Consider the following 15045-nt stretch of genomic DNA (forward strand, 5'->3'; position numbering starts at 1 on the left):
TTTTTTTCCTCAGTTCTTTCAGCTTGAGAAATGCCAACCACGTTCTTCCCTTTTGCTTTTCTAACTCCAGTCTCTGCAAATTTCATTATAGTAATTATCTTTGTCTGCTCAAGCTGCTCTTTGAAATCTTCTGTTTAGCTCTTTTATCTTATCATTTCTTCCAGTTGCTTTAGCTACTCTCTGCTCAAGGGCAAGTTTTCAGAGTCTCTTTTGACATCCATTTTGGTCTTTTCTTCCTTTCTCATCTTTTTAATGACCTCGTGCTTTCTTCATGGATGATGTTCTTGATGTCATCCCACAGTTCCTCTGGTTTTTGGTCACTGGTGTTCAATGCATCAAATCTACTCTTTAAATGGTCTCTAAATTCAGGAGGGATATTATCAAGGTTATATTTGGGCTCTTGTGGACTTGTTTTAATTGTCTTCAACTTCAACTTGAACTTGCATATGAGCAGTTGATGGTCTGTTCCATAATCAGCTCCTGGCCTTGTTTTAGCTGAAGATACTGAACTTCTCAATTGCCCCTTGCCACAGATGTAGTCAATCTGATTCCTGTGTATTCCATCTGGTGAAGTCCACATGTACAGTCATTGCTTATGTTGTTGAAAAAAGGTATTTGCAATGAATAAGTCGTTGGTCTTGCAAAATTCTATCATGCAATCTCCATCGTTGTTTCCATCACCAAGGCCATATTTTCCAACTACTGGTACCTCTTCTTTGTTTCCAACTTTTGCATTCCAGACACCAGTGATAATCAACACATCTTGACTGCATGTTCCAGTCAATTTCAGACTGTAGAAGTTGATAGAAATCTTCAATTTCCTCATCTTTGGCTTTGGTGGTTGGTGCATAAATTTGAATAATAGTAGTATTAACTAGTCTTCCTTGTAGACATATGGATATTGTCCTATCACTTACAGCACTGTACTTCAGGATAGATCTTGAAACAGTCTTTGTGACGATGAATGCCACACCATTCCTCTTCAAACTGTCATTCTCGGCATAGTAGATCATATGGTTGTCTGATTTAAAATGGCCCAAACTATTTTAGCTCACTGTTGTTGTTATGTCCCCCGACTCATAGCGACCCCTCCTTAGGTTTCCGAGGTGGTATCACTACAGAAATAGGATTGCCCAACCTTCCTTCTGAAGAGTGGCTGGTGGATTTGAACCTCCAGCTTTCTGGTTAGCAGTCAAGTGCCTTAGGCACTATGCTACCAGAACTCCCATGCCTAGGATATTGATCTTTACACGTTCCATTTCATTGTTGATAACTTCTAATTTTCCTAGATCCATACTTTGCACATTCCGTGTTCCAATTATTAAATGATGTTTCCATCTGTTTCTACTCATTTGAGTCATGCCACATTAGCCAATGGAGGTCCTGAAAGTTTTACTCTATCCATATTGTTAAGGCTGGCTCTACTTTGAGGGGTCAGCTCTTCCCCAGTCAAATTTTGAGTGCCGTTTGACCTGATGGGCTCATCTTCCAGCACTATATTGGACAATGTTTCAGGGCTATTTGTAAAGTTTTCCAGTAATATACTAGATAGTGTTTCAGTGCTATTCATAAGGTTTTCACTGGCCAATTGTTTGAGAAGTGGATGGCCTCTTCCTTTCTCCGAGTCTGTTCCAGCCGAGAAGCTCTGTTGAAACCTGTCCACCATGGTTAACTCTGCTGGCATTTTGCAACACTAGTGGGACCGCCTCCAGCCTCATAGCAACACGTAAGCCACCATAGGACGACAGACTGACAAATAAGGTTGTCTTCCTTAGTTGTTCCTAACCCCTCTGCACCTGCCTATCTCAGGCCACAGCCTTAATATAGAGCCACCCCCAAGCGAAAAGCAGCCTCCAAGCCCCAGGCCAGCCTACCTCAGGCCCCTGCCTTAATAAAGAGCCACCCCCAAGGGAAAAAGCTGCCCAGCCCTGGGCCCTCTTACCTCGGGCTCCAGCCATTCTTATTCTACAAGAATGATTCATAGTGCTATTATCACACTCAACATAAATTAAGTTCAAAATATTTTTCTTTTGAGTGGATGAAATGCAGATTCAAAATAGCAAATAGAAATACGGGAGCAAATGCCAACAGATTCAGAACAAAAATAATCAGGATTTTGAGTTAATAAGTAATTTCTGGTCACCTCATGAAAATATGTATAAGGGACCAGAGAAAAAGAAAAAAAAAAAAAACAACTGAAAATCTATGTATAAGAACACTTCTTACAAATGCTGGAAGTTAATCAGAGTTCTAACCTGAGCTGCTTTGCTCTTTACCCTATGCTCTCTTAGGCAATATTATCCACGTCCACGATTTGAACCACTACTCATAAAAGATGACTGAATTTTAAAATCTGTTCACAAATGGCCAAAGTCATGATGATTTCAAAATAAAAATAAATATTGCCTTAGGCAATATGCCACCAGAGCTCCCAGAATAGCGAAACACATTGAATAAAAGAATCTCTAAGTCCATAACAATATTTTAAAAAACGAGGAGGACTGAAAAACCCATTTGTCACCACATGAGACTGCTACTGGAACATCTCTTTACTTTAAAAAATGATAAGAGGGAAGACCAAGCATTTATGCTGCCTTTTCTACAGAAAATGCATTTTAGGGTAACTAAATAGCCACATTTGAAGGGAAAACTTTCACTTTATAGAAGAACACCAGCTAATAAATGTAGAATGAGAGAATCTGGAAAACACTTTGCAACCTATAATGAAAATATTGACTCAGACAAGGATTATAAATTCATGTTCATGATTCTGATGGCAATCATGTGTTGTTGTGCTGTTGTTGTTACATGCCGTTGAGTCGGACCCGACTCATAGCGACCCCTCCTTGAGTTTCTGAGGCAGTATCACTACGGAAGTAGATTGCTCCATCCTCCTTTTGAAGAGTGGCTGGTGGGTTTGAACCACCAGCCTTCTGGTTAGTAGTCAAGTGCCTTAGGCACTACACTACCAGAGCTCCCAAATGCTTGGTAGGAAACAGTATTTATTTAATACTAAAATAATAACACATGTTATTTCCTAGTCACAGGGAGAAAAATATTTCAAAGGAACATCAGACTGTCATTACCCTTAGTGATAGGGCCAATTCAGCATGGATAGTGGTGGGCCAAGTAGATATTATATGTCTTTTGAAAATACAAATATGTTGCATAATTTATGCTTGCATCACATCACTTAAGATATATTCTAGCCCCAAACAGAAGACATGATGAATAGACACTTCACCAAAGAGGACATTCAGGCAGCCAACAAACACATGAAGAAATGCTCACGGCCATTAGCCATTAGAGAGATGCAAATCAAAACAACAAGGAAATACTATCTTGCCCCAGTACTAGTAGCAACGTTCAACAAGACAGAAAATAACAAATGCTGTCAAGGATGCAGAGAGATTGGGACTCTCACACACTGCTGGTGGGACTGTAAAATACAACCACTGTGGAAAGCAGTATGCTGATTCCTTAAAATGTTGGAATTAAAAATACCATTTGACCCAGCAATTCCATTACTAGGTATATACCCTAAAGAAGTGAGAGTGAGGACAAGAACAGGTATATGCACACCCATGTTCATTGCAGCACTATTTACAATAGCCAAAAGATGCAAACAACCTAGGTGCCCAACAACAGAAGAATGGATAACCAAACTTTGGTACATACATACAATGAAATACTACGTAACCCTAAAGAATAACATAGAATCTGCAAAACACTCCATAATGGGGATGAAGTTGGAGGACATTATGCTGAATGAAATAATCACAGAAGGACAAATATTGTATTAGTCTATTATTGTAAAAAGTCAAGGAAAGGTTTCTACATGGAAGGAAATTTTCTTTGTTGGCTACCAGGGGTGGGAGGAGAGGGGGAGGGAACACTGTTAGATAGGTAGAGACAAGTATTGATTTGGGTGAAGAGAAGGGAAATGTACCAAATGTGAGAGATCAACATGGTGGCATTGAGGAAAAGGAAGATATAGAGAGGAGAGGTGCATGGTAGATACAGACGACAAAGATGAACCCTTATGCACATATAGTACTGTGTTGTCAGTTAAGGCAAACATTGATCTATGGGTGAAAATGGGTGGATAGGCTGAACTATTAGATATGTCTATGATGAGGAGAGTGTGCCCATGACCATGTATAGGGTTGGCAAACAATGTTTCTACAAGTGTATTTGTAAAGGGACGAGGTTATAGTCACTTCTTGGCCATAGCTACCCAGAGGGAGTGAGCAGTTGGACCTGTGGGCTTGGGACCATGGTCGCAGGGGACACCAAGCTCAATTGGCATAACATACTACACAAAACATTGCTCTATATTTTACTTTGGTGAGTAGCGACTGGGATCTTAAAAACTTGCAAGTGGCCATCTAGATGCAACGATACACCTCCCCTCATCCAGAACAAAGCAGAACGAAGAAAACCAAAGATGCATGGAAACAATCAGTCCAAGGGACTGGTACACCATACAATCTTCAGCCTACATGACTATGAAACCAGGACAACTGACCTGGTCCCTTCAATAGGTCAGGTGAGGTGGAGGGTGTAACCAGATGCCAAACATGGACCTAGATTGTAAATGGATATGGATAGACCAAGTGGGATTCATAGCAGTATGCAAGGATGGTTGAACATTAAAATATCAATCAGCATAATCCATCACACAAATAAATCAAAGGCAAAGAGTCACATGATCAGATCAATCAATGCAGAAAAGGCATTTGATAAAATCCAACATCCTTTCCTGATGAAATTCTCAGCAAAGTAAGAATACAAGGGAAATTCTGCAACATAATTAGAAGTGTATACACCAAACCAACAGGCAATATTATTCTCAACTGAGAGAGATATGAACATTCCCTTGAGAACAGCAATCAGTCAAGGATGCCCTTTATCACCACTCTTGTTCATTATTGTACTAGAAGACTTCGGAAGAGCAATAAGGCAAGAAATAGAAATAAAAGCCACCTACATTTGTAAAGATGTAAAACTACCCCTACTTGCAGATGCTGTTGTTGTTGTTGTTATGTGCTGTTGAGTTGGACCTGACTCATAGCGACCCCTCCTTGAGTTTCCGAGGCAGTATCACTATAGAAGTAGACTGCTCCATCTTCCTTCCGAGGAGTGGCTGGTGGGTTTGTTTGAACTGCCAGCCTTCTGGTTAGCAGTCAAGTGCCTTAGCCACTATGCTACCAGAGCTTGCAGATGCTATGATCCCATATATAGAAAATCCCAGAGATGCTACAAGAAAGTTACTGCAACTAATTGAAGAATCCAGCAAAGTGACAGGGTACAAGATAAACACACAAAAATCAATCAATTGCACTACATTAACAACAACTGAAAATCAGGAAAACAATACCATTTACAAAAGCTAGCAAAAATATGAAATACTTAGGAATAAACCTAACCAGTGATGTGAAAGACTTACACAAAGAAAACTACAAAACACTACTACAAGAAACCAAAAGAGACCTACATAAACAGAAGAACATACCACGTTCATGGACAGGAAGACTTAACATTATGAAAATGTCAATACTGCTCGAAGCGATCTATAGATATAATGCAATCCTGATTCAGATTCCATCAATATTCTTTCAAGAAATGGAAAAACTAATCATTAACTTTATATGTTAAGGAAAGAGATCTGAGATAAGCAAAGCACTACTGAAGAAGAAAAACAAAGGAGGAGGGCTCACATTTCCCAATTTTGGAACTTACTATATAGCCAGAGTTGTCAATTACTGGTACAGTTACTGGTACAACGGCAGTAACATAGATCAATGGAACAGAATTGAGAACCCAGAAGCAAACCTATCCACCTATGGACAACTGATCTCTGACAAAGGGTTGAAATCCATTAAGAGGGAGAAATAGTAATCTCTTTGAAATCTGGTGCTGGCAAAACTGCATAAAAATGAACAGGGTCCATAACTCACACCATATATAAAAACTAACTCAATATAGGTCAAAGACCTGCATGTAAAACCTAAAACTTAAAGATCATGGGAGAAAAAATAGGGGCAAACTTAGTATTTATGTAAATAGTCCATCAAACAGAACTGAAAATGCACAAATAGAAGAAGATACAATAGATGTCTGGGACCTCCTGAAAATTAAACACTTAGGTACATCAGAAGACTTCTCCAAAAGAGTAAAAAGAACCTACAGATTTGGAAAAAATACTTGGCAACATAAGTGACAAAGGACTAATTCTAAAATTTATAGAAAATTTCAACAAAAAGACAAACAATCCAATTCAAAAATGGGCAAAGGACACAAACAGGCACTTCACCAAAGACATTCGGCCAACAAATACATGAAGAAACACTAGTAATCATTAGCCATTTGTTGTTGTTGGTGTTATGTGCCATTGAGTCAGCCCCGACTCATAGCGACCCGTCCTTGGGTTGCCGAGGCAGTATCACTACGTAAGTAGATTGCCCAACCTTCATTAGAGAGATGCAAATCAAAATAACAGTGGGATATCATTTCACTCCAGCAATAATAGCAATGATCAAAAAAACAGAAAACAACAAATGCTGGTGAGGTTATGGAGGAGAACTGGAACAGACCTACACTGCTGGTGGTGTAACATGATTCAACATTGTAGAAAATGGTATGATTCTTCATTAAAAAGCCAGAGAGAGAGATACCATACGACCCAGTAATCCCATTACGCCGAACGAGAAACCAAATTCATTGCCGTTGAGTCATTTGCGACTCACTGTGACTCTAAAGGACAGAGTAGAACTGTCCCACTCAGTTTCCAAGGCTATAAATCTTTATGGAAGCAGACTGCCTCATCTTTCTCCCAGGGAACAGCTGGTGGGTTCGAGCCACCTACCTTTAGGTCAGCAGTTAAGCAGTTTAACCACTGTGCCACCAGTGCTCCTGAGAAATCCTACTACTAGGCGTATATGAATACATACACACACCCATACTCACAGCATTATTCACAACAGCAAAAAGATGGAAACAACCTAAGTGCCTATCAATGGATAAATGGTTATATAAGCTATGTAACATACACACAATGGAATACCCCACAATGTTTAAGAATAAAAAATGAATCCATGAAACATCTCGTAACATGGATGAACCTGGAGGACATTATACTGAGTGAAATAAGTCAACTACAAAAGCACAAATATTGTATAAACCACTATTATAAAATGTCAAGAAATGGTTTATGTACAGAAAGAAATATTCTCTGATGGTTATCAGGGATGGAAGGTGGAGGAAGGGAAAATCACTTACTAGATAGTAGACATGTATTACGTTAGGTGCAGGAAAAGGCAATACACAATAAGAGGGAGGCCAGCCCAACATGACCAAGGCCAAGGAAGACACTAGGAGGTATGCAAGAGTAAAAGGTAACAATGGTGAATACTATTACAGACAAAATCTTGCAATTATAGTAATAACAAAAAATAATTTACAAGTGGATACACATGTAAACTGAACAGGTGTGGGATGGTGTATTGGAGTATACCCACTAGCAAATTACAGCTTTGGCAAAGGATATTTCTACAAATGTATTTGTATGTGCTGCAAATATATCCAGGTACATAGTAGAGCATACTGGGGCAAAGTTATGTAAACTTCTTAACTATGACCAAATCCCTTGAGGTATTTAGTCACTGGGCTTAAGGGCTTAGGACCACAGTCTTGGGGGACATCGAGCTCAATTGGGACCATATAGTCCATAACCAAACCAAACTCACTGCCGCTGAGTCGGATCTGACTCATAGTGACCCCTTCTTAGGTTTCCGAGGCGGTACTACTATGGAAGTGGATTGCCCAATCTTCATAGTCCATAGATACAATATATTCTACTTTGGTGAGTAGTGACTGGGGTTTTAAAAGCTTACAAGTGGCCATGTAAGACAGAATTACTGATCTTTTCCCATCCAGAGCAAAGAAGAGTGAAGAAAATCAAAGACCCACAGAAACAATTAATCCAAAGGACCAATAAATAGATCATGCAAACCACAGGCTATACTAGCCTGAGATCAGAAGAACTAGCTATCCGGCTATCACTACCAACACCTCTCTGTTTGGAATCACAATAGCAGGTCATGGACAGACAGGGAGAAAAATATAGAACAAAATTCAAAATCATAAAAAAGACCAGACTTCCTGGATCATTACAGACTGGTGGAACCCCTGAGCCTATGGCCCTTACACCCTTCAAACCTGAACTGAACCCACTTCTGGAGATCACCTTTCAGCCAAATAATAGCCTACAAAATGAAAATAACACCCGTGAGGAATATCCTCCTCAGAACAATCAATCACATGACACCAAAAGGGCAGCATCCCCACAAAAACAAAGTTCAGAAGACAGGAAGGGGCAGGAAAGATGGGCAAATAGAAATGGGGAAACCAAGGGGAAGTGGGAAGAGTGCTATTACACTGAGGGAATTTCAACTATTGTCATGAAACAAAAGGTATAGAAATTGTTGAATGGGAAACTAATTTGCTCTGTTAACTTACTGAAACTGTGTATGCGTATGTGCGCGTGCGCATATGCATGTACATACACACACATAGGGTATGGACAAACCAGCTGTTAAGAATATTTTGGGGTTAAAAGGAGAAATGTGAATATGGTACATACAGTACATGAAAACAGAAGTCTACTGAAACAGAAAAGTGGAAATCCATAACTGAAAAAAAGGTAAGTTACAAAATAACCTGTCCAAAATCATCTCAAATTCCAAAAACCAAACTCAGTGTCACTGAGTTGATCATGACCCATAGTGACCCCTCCTTGCGTTTCCAAAGCAGTGTCTCTACGGAAGTACATTGCCCAATCTTTCTTCCAAGGAGTGGCTGGTGGGTTTGAACCACCAGCCTTCTGGTTAGCACTCAAATGCCTTAGGCACTATGCCCAAATTAGTAAAGAAAAAAAATATATATATTTGTACACAAAATAAATATGGAAGAATATGCACTAAGATATTACAGTAGTGATTTGGGTGTACAATGCAATGCTTTAACTTTTACAATTTCTCTTTCCTGTATTTTCTAATTTTATGTATTAAAGTTTATATAATTTATATATTTATTGAAATTTATACACTTATTAAAAATACATACCATGCCTGAAAGCTCTACCTAATTCCTTCAGAAGTATCACAAAATTAAAACGGCCTTTTACCCCTTAACTAACATGCCCCAAATAGTTTCTCTTACAGTTTTCCCTGTCCTGGTGAATGATTATCAATTGTTTATACCAGAAATCTCGTCCTTATCCTTCCCACGTTTCCATTCTGCTCCTGTTACAGCTAGCCAATCACCAACTGTTTTGGTTACCTAGTGCTGCTCTGACAAGAATATACCATAAATGGGATGGCCTTAACAAAAAGTTTATTCTCTTACAGTTTGGAAGCTTTAAGTCCAAGTTCAAAGTGTCAGGCTCTAGGGGCTGGGTGAAAGCCCCTCAGCCTTGGGCTTCAGCTCTGCCTCTAGCTCCTGGCCCACTGAAGCTAGAGGCGTTTCTTCACTCAGACAGCTGCTGGCTACTGAGGCTGCCAAGCCCAATTGACAAGAAAAAAGGCACAGTTCCGATGTTACCAAACCACATGACAGGCCATTAATTCAAGTCCATTTTAAGTGCCCAGGTTAGCAGAGAATGGCAGGCTCAACAACACGGCTACCTGCAGGGTCCAAGCATGCCATAAGCTAGAGACCATCCCCAAAGCTGCTGCTTATATACAGGAAGGAGACCACATACCCAAAGCAGCTACTCAGCTACTCACAGTAGATTCCACCATGGAGTTGATTACTAGTCTCATCATGGGGAGTACTACATCCAGCTGCGCAGCGCCTCAACCAGGCCCAGCCAAGTTGACACACAAACTTAACCACCACAATTCCACCCCTTGTCATCTTGGCACCTGTACAGATCTTCAGTGGGTGGTATCTGTACAGATCTCTTCACTGGATGACTCCAGTCCCCTAGTTCCTGAGTGGCCACTTCACCCCCTTAGCCTGGCAGGCCCTGTCCTCTCCCTATTGGGCATGGCAGCCCCACCCTCTCACTCTTGGGCTATGGGTCCATTCCACTGGCTCACATAAACGAGCAGCTCCACACTCCAGAACGAAGTTGGTGAAGGTGTGGCTCTGAAACCAAGGGGGCTGTGGTGGTTCCACCCCCAAAGGCTATGGTCCTACCCTTTGAGGCTGAGGCAGCTCTGCTTCCATTTCCTTGGTCTCTTTGCTTCTGCCAATTAATGCCGAAGGCAACCCACTCCGCCGGAAATCTTCCTGCCCCCAAAGCATTCAGCTTTCTTGCTCCGTGGGCTGGCCAACCTGCTACTCCATTTCACACCAGTCTTTTCTACCAATTTACACCCAAAGGCAACCCACTCCACCAGGAAGCCGCTTAACCAAAGGCATCAAGCTTTCTCCTCTGTGGGCTGGTAAGGTCGTTGCTGTCTCATGTTGGTCTCTGGGCTCTGCTTCTGCCATCTCTCAGGCCATATGCTGGGATCTCTCTGCTAGGGTTTCGGGTCAAGAACGCACTCCATTCCCATTTCCACATTTTAGGTATCTGTCAGAGCAGCACCCCACTCTCTCGGCACCATGTTCTGTTCTGGTTACTTAGTACTGATCCAACAAGAGTATACTACAAATGGGATGGGCCTTAACAAACAGAGGAATTTATTCTCTTACAGTTTGGAGGCTTCAAGTCCAAGTTCAAAGTGCCAGGCTCTAGGGGCCTGGTGAAAGCCCCTCAGCCTTGGGTTTCAGCTTTGCCTCTAGCTCCCAGACCACTGAAGCTAGAGGGGTTTCTTCACTCAGACAGCTGCTGGCTGCTGCAGCTGCCACGCCCAAGGTTGACAAGTAAAAAGGCATAGTCCCGATGTTACCAAACCACATGGAAAACCATTAATTCAAGTCCATTATAAGTCCTCAGGTTGGCGGAGCCTGGCAGGCTGCTAAACAACAACATGGCTAAATGCAGGTTCAAGCATGGCATAAGCTAGAGACCATTCCCAAAGCTGCTGCTTATATACGGGAAGCAGACCATATACCCAAAGCAGCTACTCAGCTGCTCATAGCAGATTCCACCATGGAGTTGATTACTAGTTTCACCATGGGGAATACTGCATCCAGCTGTCCAGCCACTCAACCAGGCCCAGCAAAGTTGACACACAAACTTAACCACCACACCAACCAAGTAATTGTTGATTTTAACCCAAATCAACCAAGCCCTGTTGATTTTACTGCTTGAAACTTGTAAATCCTCACATCTCCCACTGTCTATACTGCCATCACAATTTCTTGCCATAGTAATAACCACCACCTTGTTCTACAAATCAGACTTCTCTTTAGTTAATACACACCCTGCCCCAAGACTTCTCATTGTCCTCAGAATAAATTCTAAATATTTTAGTATGTTTTATTAAGGCCTCAATCAACTGGCCCCTGCATAAAGGGTGTCACTGACATATGTCCACTTTTTGTATCTAGGACACTGGTTTATGTAGGAATCATCTCACTATCAGTCTTCACATTTTGCAGTAATATTGGTAGAGAATCACATAAAGTCTTTAGCCGTGAAAAGGCAAAAGAGTTTTATCATTTGATTTTCTGTACTAGGATTTGCAGTGAAAAGCAGATAATACTTTATTTTCTTTACCTCAGCATCATTAACTTATAGTTATTAAAATGTAACATCTCTGTCATAAATTGAGTTTCTATTTATGTGTGGATCTATTTCTGGGTTTTCCATTCTGTTGAATTGATCTATTTTTGTAACAGTGTCCAATACCACACTGTCTTAATCATTACAGGTTTGTAAGAAATCATTCCACCTTTCTCTTTTGAGACTGATTCTTCTTCGTTTAACTAAGCAAACTGATATAGGCCAAATGCTTAAATCACACTTATTTTTGTACCTATGGAGAATGTGTTAGCCATAGTTTCTATCCTTACACAGTGCTTTTTATTCTAGGTCATCAATTGCACCCCAGTCTTTAGCAGCAACACTGACAATATGTATTACTGGTCACAAGGGTGGCTGGGAAACATAGTGGTAGTGGGGAAAATCCATTATCACAGTGAGAAAAATATCTAGCATGTGGTCTAATGGTGAATTCGAAATTTTTTAAAATTACATAAAGGAAATCCATTCTGATTATTTTGTGACATTGCATTTATGTAATGCATATAGTTATGAATCTTCAGCCTATGAAAACAGTAAAATACCTTAGTTGGACACATACTTATAAAATAAAATCCTAAATAATTTGAAAAAACATCACCTCAAACTGGACCTTAACTTAAACTCAAACTTAGAACCACTCAGTTGATTCCAACTTATAGTGATCACTACTGGGTTTCCAAAGCTGTAAATCTTTTTTTTTTTTTTTTTTAACTTTTTATTGTAGTTTGGGTGAAAGTTTACAGAAAAAATTAGTTTTCCATTCAACAATTGACATACATTTTGTTTGGTGACATAGGTTGTAATGCCCTCATTGTAATAGCACTCTTCCCACTTTATTCCTGGGTTCCCTGTTTCCATTCCGTCTTCTTTCCTGCCCCTTCCTGCTTTCTGAGCTTTGTTTTTGGCCAAAAGCTGTCCTTTTGGTCTCATGTGGTTGATTGTACTGAGGAGTACATTCCTCCCTGGTGCTATTCTTCACTTTATAGGCCTGTCCATTACTTGCCTGAAAGTTGGTACCCAGGAGTTGATTCAGTTCCAGGTTTGAATGATGTCTAAGGTCCACAGTCTCAGTGTCAAACCAGTAATTTTTTTTTTTTTTTTTTACCCCCCTCTCTATTCAGGATCTTCTACTGTGATCCTGATCAGTGGTTGCTAGTGGTAGCTGTGTACCATCTATTTCTGGTCTCAGGGTAGTGGAGGTCATCTAACTTACTTTGGACTTGCTACCAGGAAGGACCAGTCCCTGAAGAAGGACATCAGATTTGGTAAAGTAGAGGGTCAGCAAAAAAGAAGAAGACCCTCAACTAGATGGAGTAACACTGTGTCTGCAACAATAGGGTCAAACAAAGCAACAACTGTGAGGATAGTGTAGGTCCAGGCAGCACTTCATTCTGTTGTACATGGTGGGGTCACTATGAGTTGGAACTGACTTGAGAAGGGCTGTAAATTTTTATGGAAGTAGATTGCCCCATCTTCCTTCTGCAGAGCAGCTAGCTGGTGGGTTTGAACTGCCAACCTTCTGATTAGTAACCAAAAGCCTTATGCACTGTGCCACCAAAGGATAATACTTTGGGAATATATGGGACATGATACTGCCTTGGAAACCTAAGGTGGGGTCGCTATGAATCAGGTCCGACTTGACGGCACATAACAACAATATGGGCCTTGGGAAGAAAAGTGACAGGGAAAAGTTACCTGGAAGTGAGGCTCTTTGAGTATACCAACCAGTTCTGCCACATTTTCATCCACATTTATCAGAGGAGTGATATCTTCAAGAATTTCATTGACTAATTCCAAGTTATTGTCACTGACAGCTTCTAGTTTTGAATCTTCTAGCCTCTCGTGAGCCTAAAAAGACAACGATATATTAAAGTCATCACTCTATGCTATTTCACTAAAGACTGTGGTATTCTTATTTACTTTTCATAAAGAAAGCTTTTTTAGAAGTATTACTTGGAGATTTGATTGACTGTAACCAAATTCAATTTTTCATCAGAAGCTATCTACATATATCATGAATATATATATATATATAGATATATAGATATAGATATAGATATAATGCAATATAATAGATCTTGTTCTTGATTTCTATCCTAAAGTCATGGTAAACTAATTTTTATAACTAAACCTTAAAAGGAGCTCTGGTAGCATAGTGCCTAAGGCACTTGACTGCTAACCAGAAGGCTAGAGGTTCAAATCCACCAGCCACTCCTTGGAAGGAAGGTTGGGCAATCTACTTCCGTAGTGATACTGCCTCGAAACCCAAGGAGGGGTTGCTATGAGTAGGGTCCAACTCGATGGCACATAACAACAACAACACAACAACAAACCATAAAAAAAAAAGAGAGAGAGAGCCAGGTGACTATCTTTTAATATTTTATTGTATTATATTTTATTATATTATATTCCCTACCAACTAAGAGAACTTCCTAAAGACTGTAGTTTAGGATCAAATCCTACAAGCTACTATTAATAAAATAAAGAATAGGAGCATCACTATATGGATTAACAAGAAAAAAAAATCATTTGGGGGAACCCCATTAGTATTCTAATGCTATAATTTTATAATTTTAAAAATTAGTAAAATAAGTCAATTCAGAGCAAGTGGTCCTTAAAATAAGCCTCAAAGAATCATAAGACCTTATAGTTTAGCTGGGGGTGAGCCCCTCAGGTCCTCACAGCCTAAGGTGTTTGCTTTTTTATACTATCTCACAGTTTTTTTTCTACAGAAAGTGAATCATGAATCACACTGTCACAGAAAATAAGTAGTACTAATTATTGTTTAGTAAAAGTAAAACAGCTTTAAATTCAAACTGAGAATGAACATTAAGCAGCCTCCATCTTTTAAATGTTCTTTGAATTTCTGATAAACAGTTGCTATCTAATTCCAAAGACAGGGAAAGCATAATTATTAAGATTTAATTTATAAATTCAACAATATGAGATGACAAATCTTACACGTATATTTTAAGATTCATTTCTGTAAGTGCTGAATAAAAATCCAAATTTCAAGTGGTAACAATATCAATTGATATTTATCAAATACCTGTAATGCTCTAAGGAGCCCTGGTAGCACAATAGTTAAGTACATGGCTACTAACCGACAGGGCGCTGGTTAGACCTCACCTAGCAGCTCTGTGGGAGTAAAGACCCATCTGCTCCTGTAAAGATTACAGCCTAGGAAACCTTATGGCACAGTTTTATTCTGTCCTACAGGATCACTATGAGTTGGAATCGACTCAATGGCGTACAGCAGCAGAATACTTTAGATGTTATTTCTACCAAAGAGAGTAGATTCTTCAGATCCCAAGCATACATTGTAATTTTAACTTTTTTTTTTT

General features: G+C 39.9%; 1 protein-coding gene across 1 annotated transcript in view; it reads right to left on the reverse strand.

Annotated features, from left to right (window-relative positions):
• PALS2 (protein associated with LIN7 2, MAGUK family member) overlaps positions 1–15045 on the reverse strand; it is an 81901-nt gene that overhangs the window by 54126 nt on the left and 12730 nt on the right. Inside the window, exon 2 of the mRNA XM_042781586.1 lies at positions 13397–13549. Within this exon, the coding sequence (XP_042637520.1) occupies positions 13397–13549 (153 nt within the window). The remainder of the gene's footprint in view (positions 1–13396; positions 13550–15045) is intronic.

Source organism: Orycteropus afer, unplaced genomic scaffold (assembly GCF_000298275.1).
Source record: "Orycteropus afer afer isolate SDZICR_OR568_19922 unplaced genomic scaffold, OryAfe1.0 scaffold00008, whole genome shotgun sequence".
NCBI lineage: Eukaryota > Metazoa > Chordata > Mammalia > Tubulidentata > Orycteropodidae > Orycteropus > Orycteropus afer.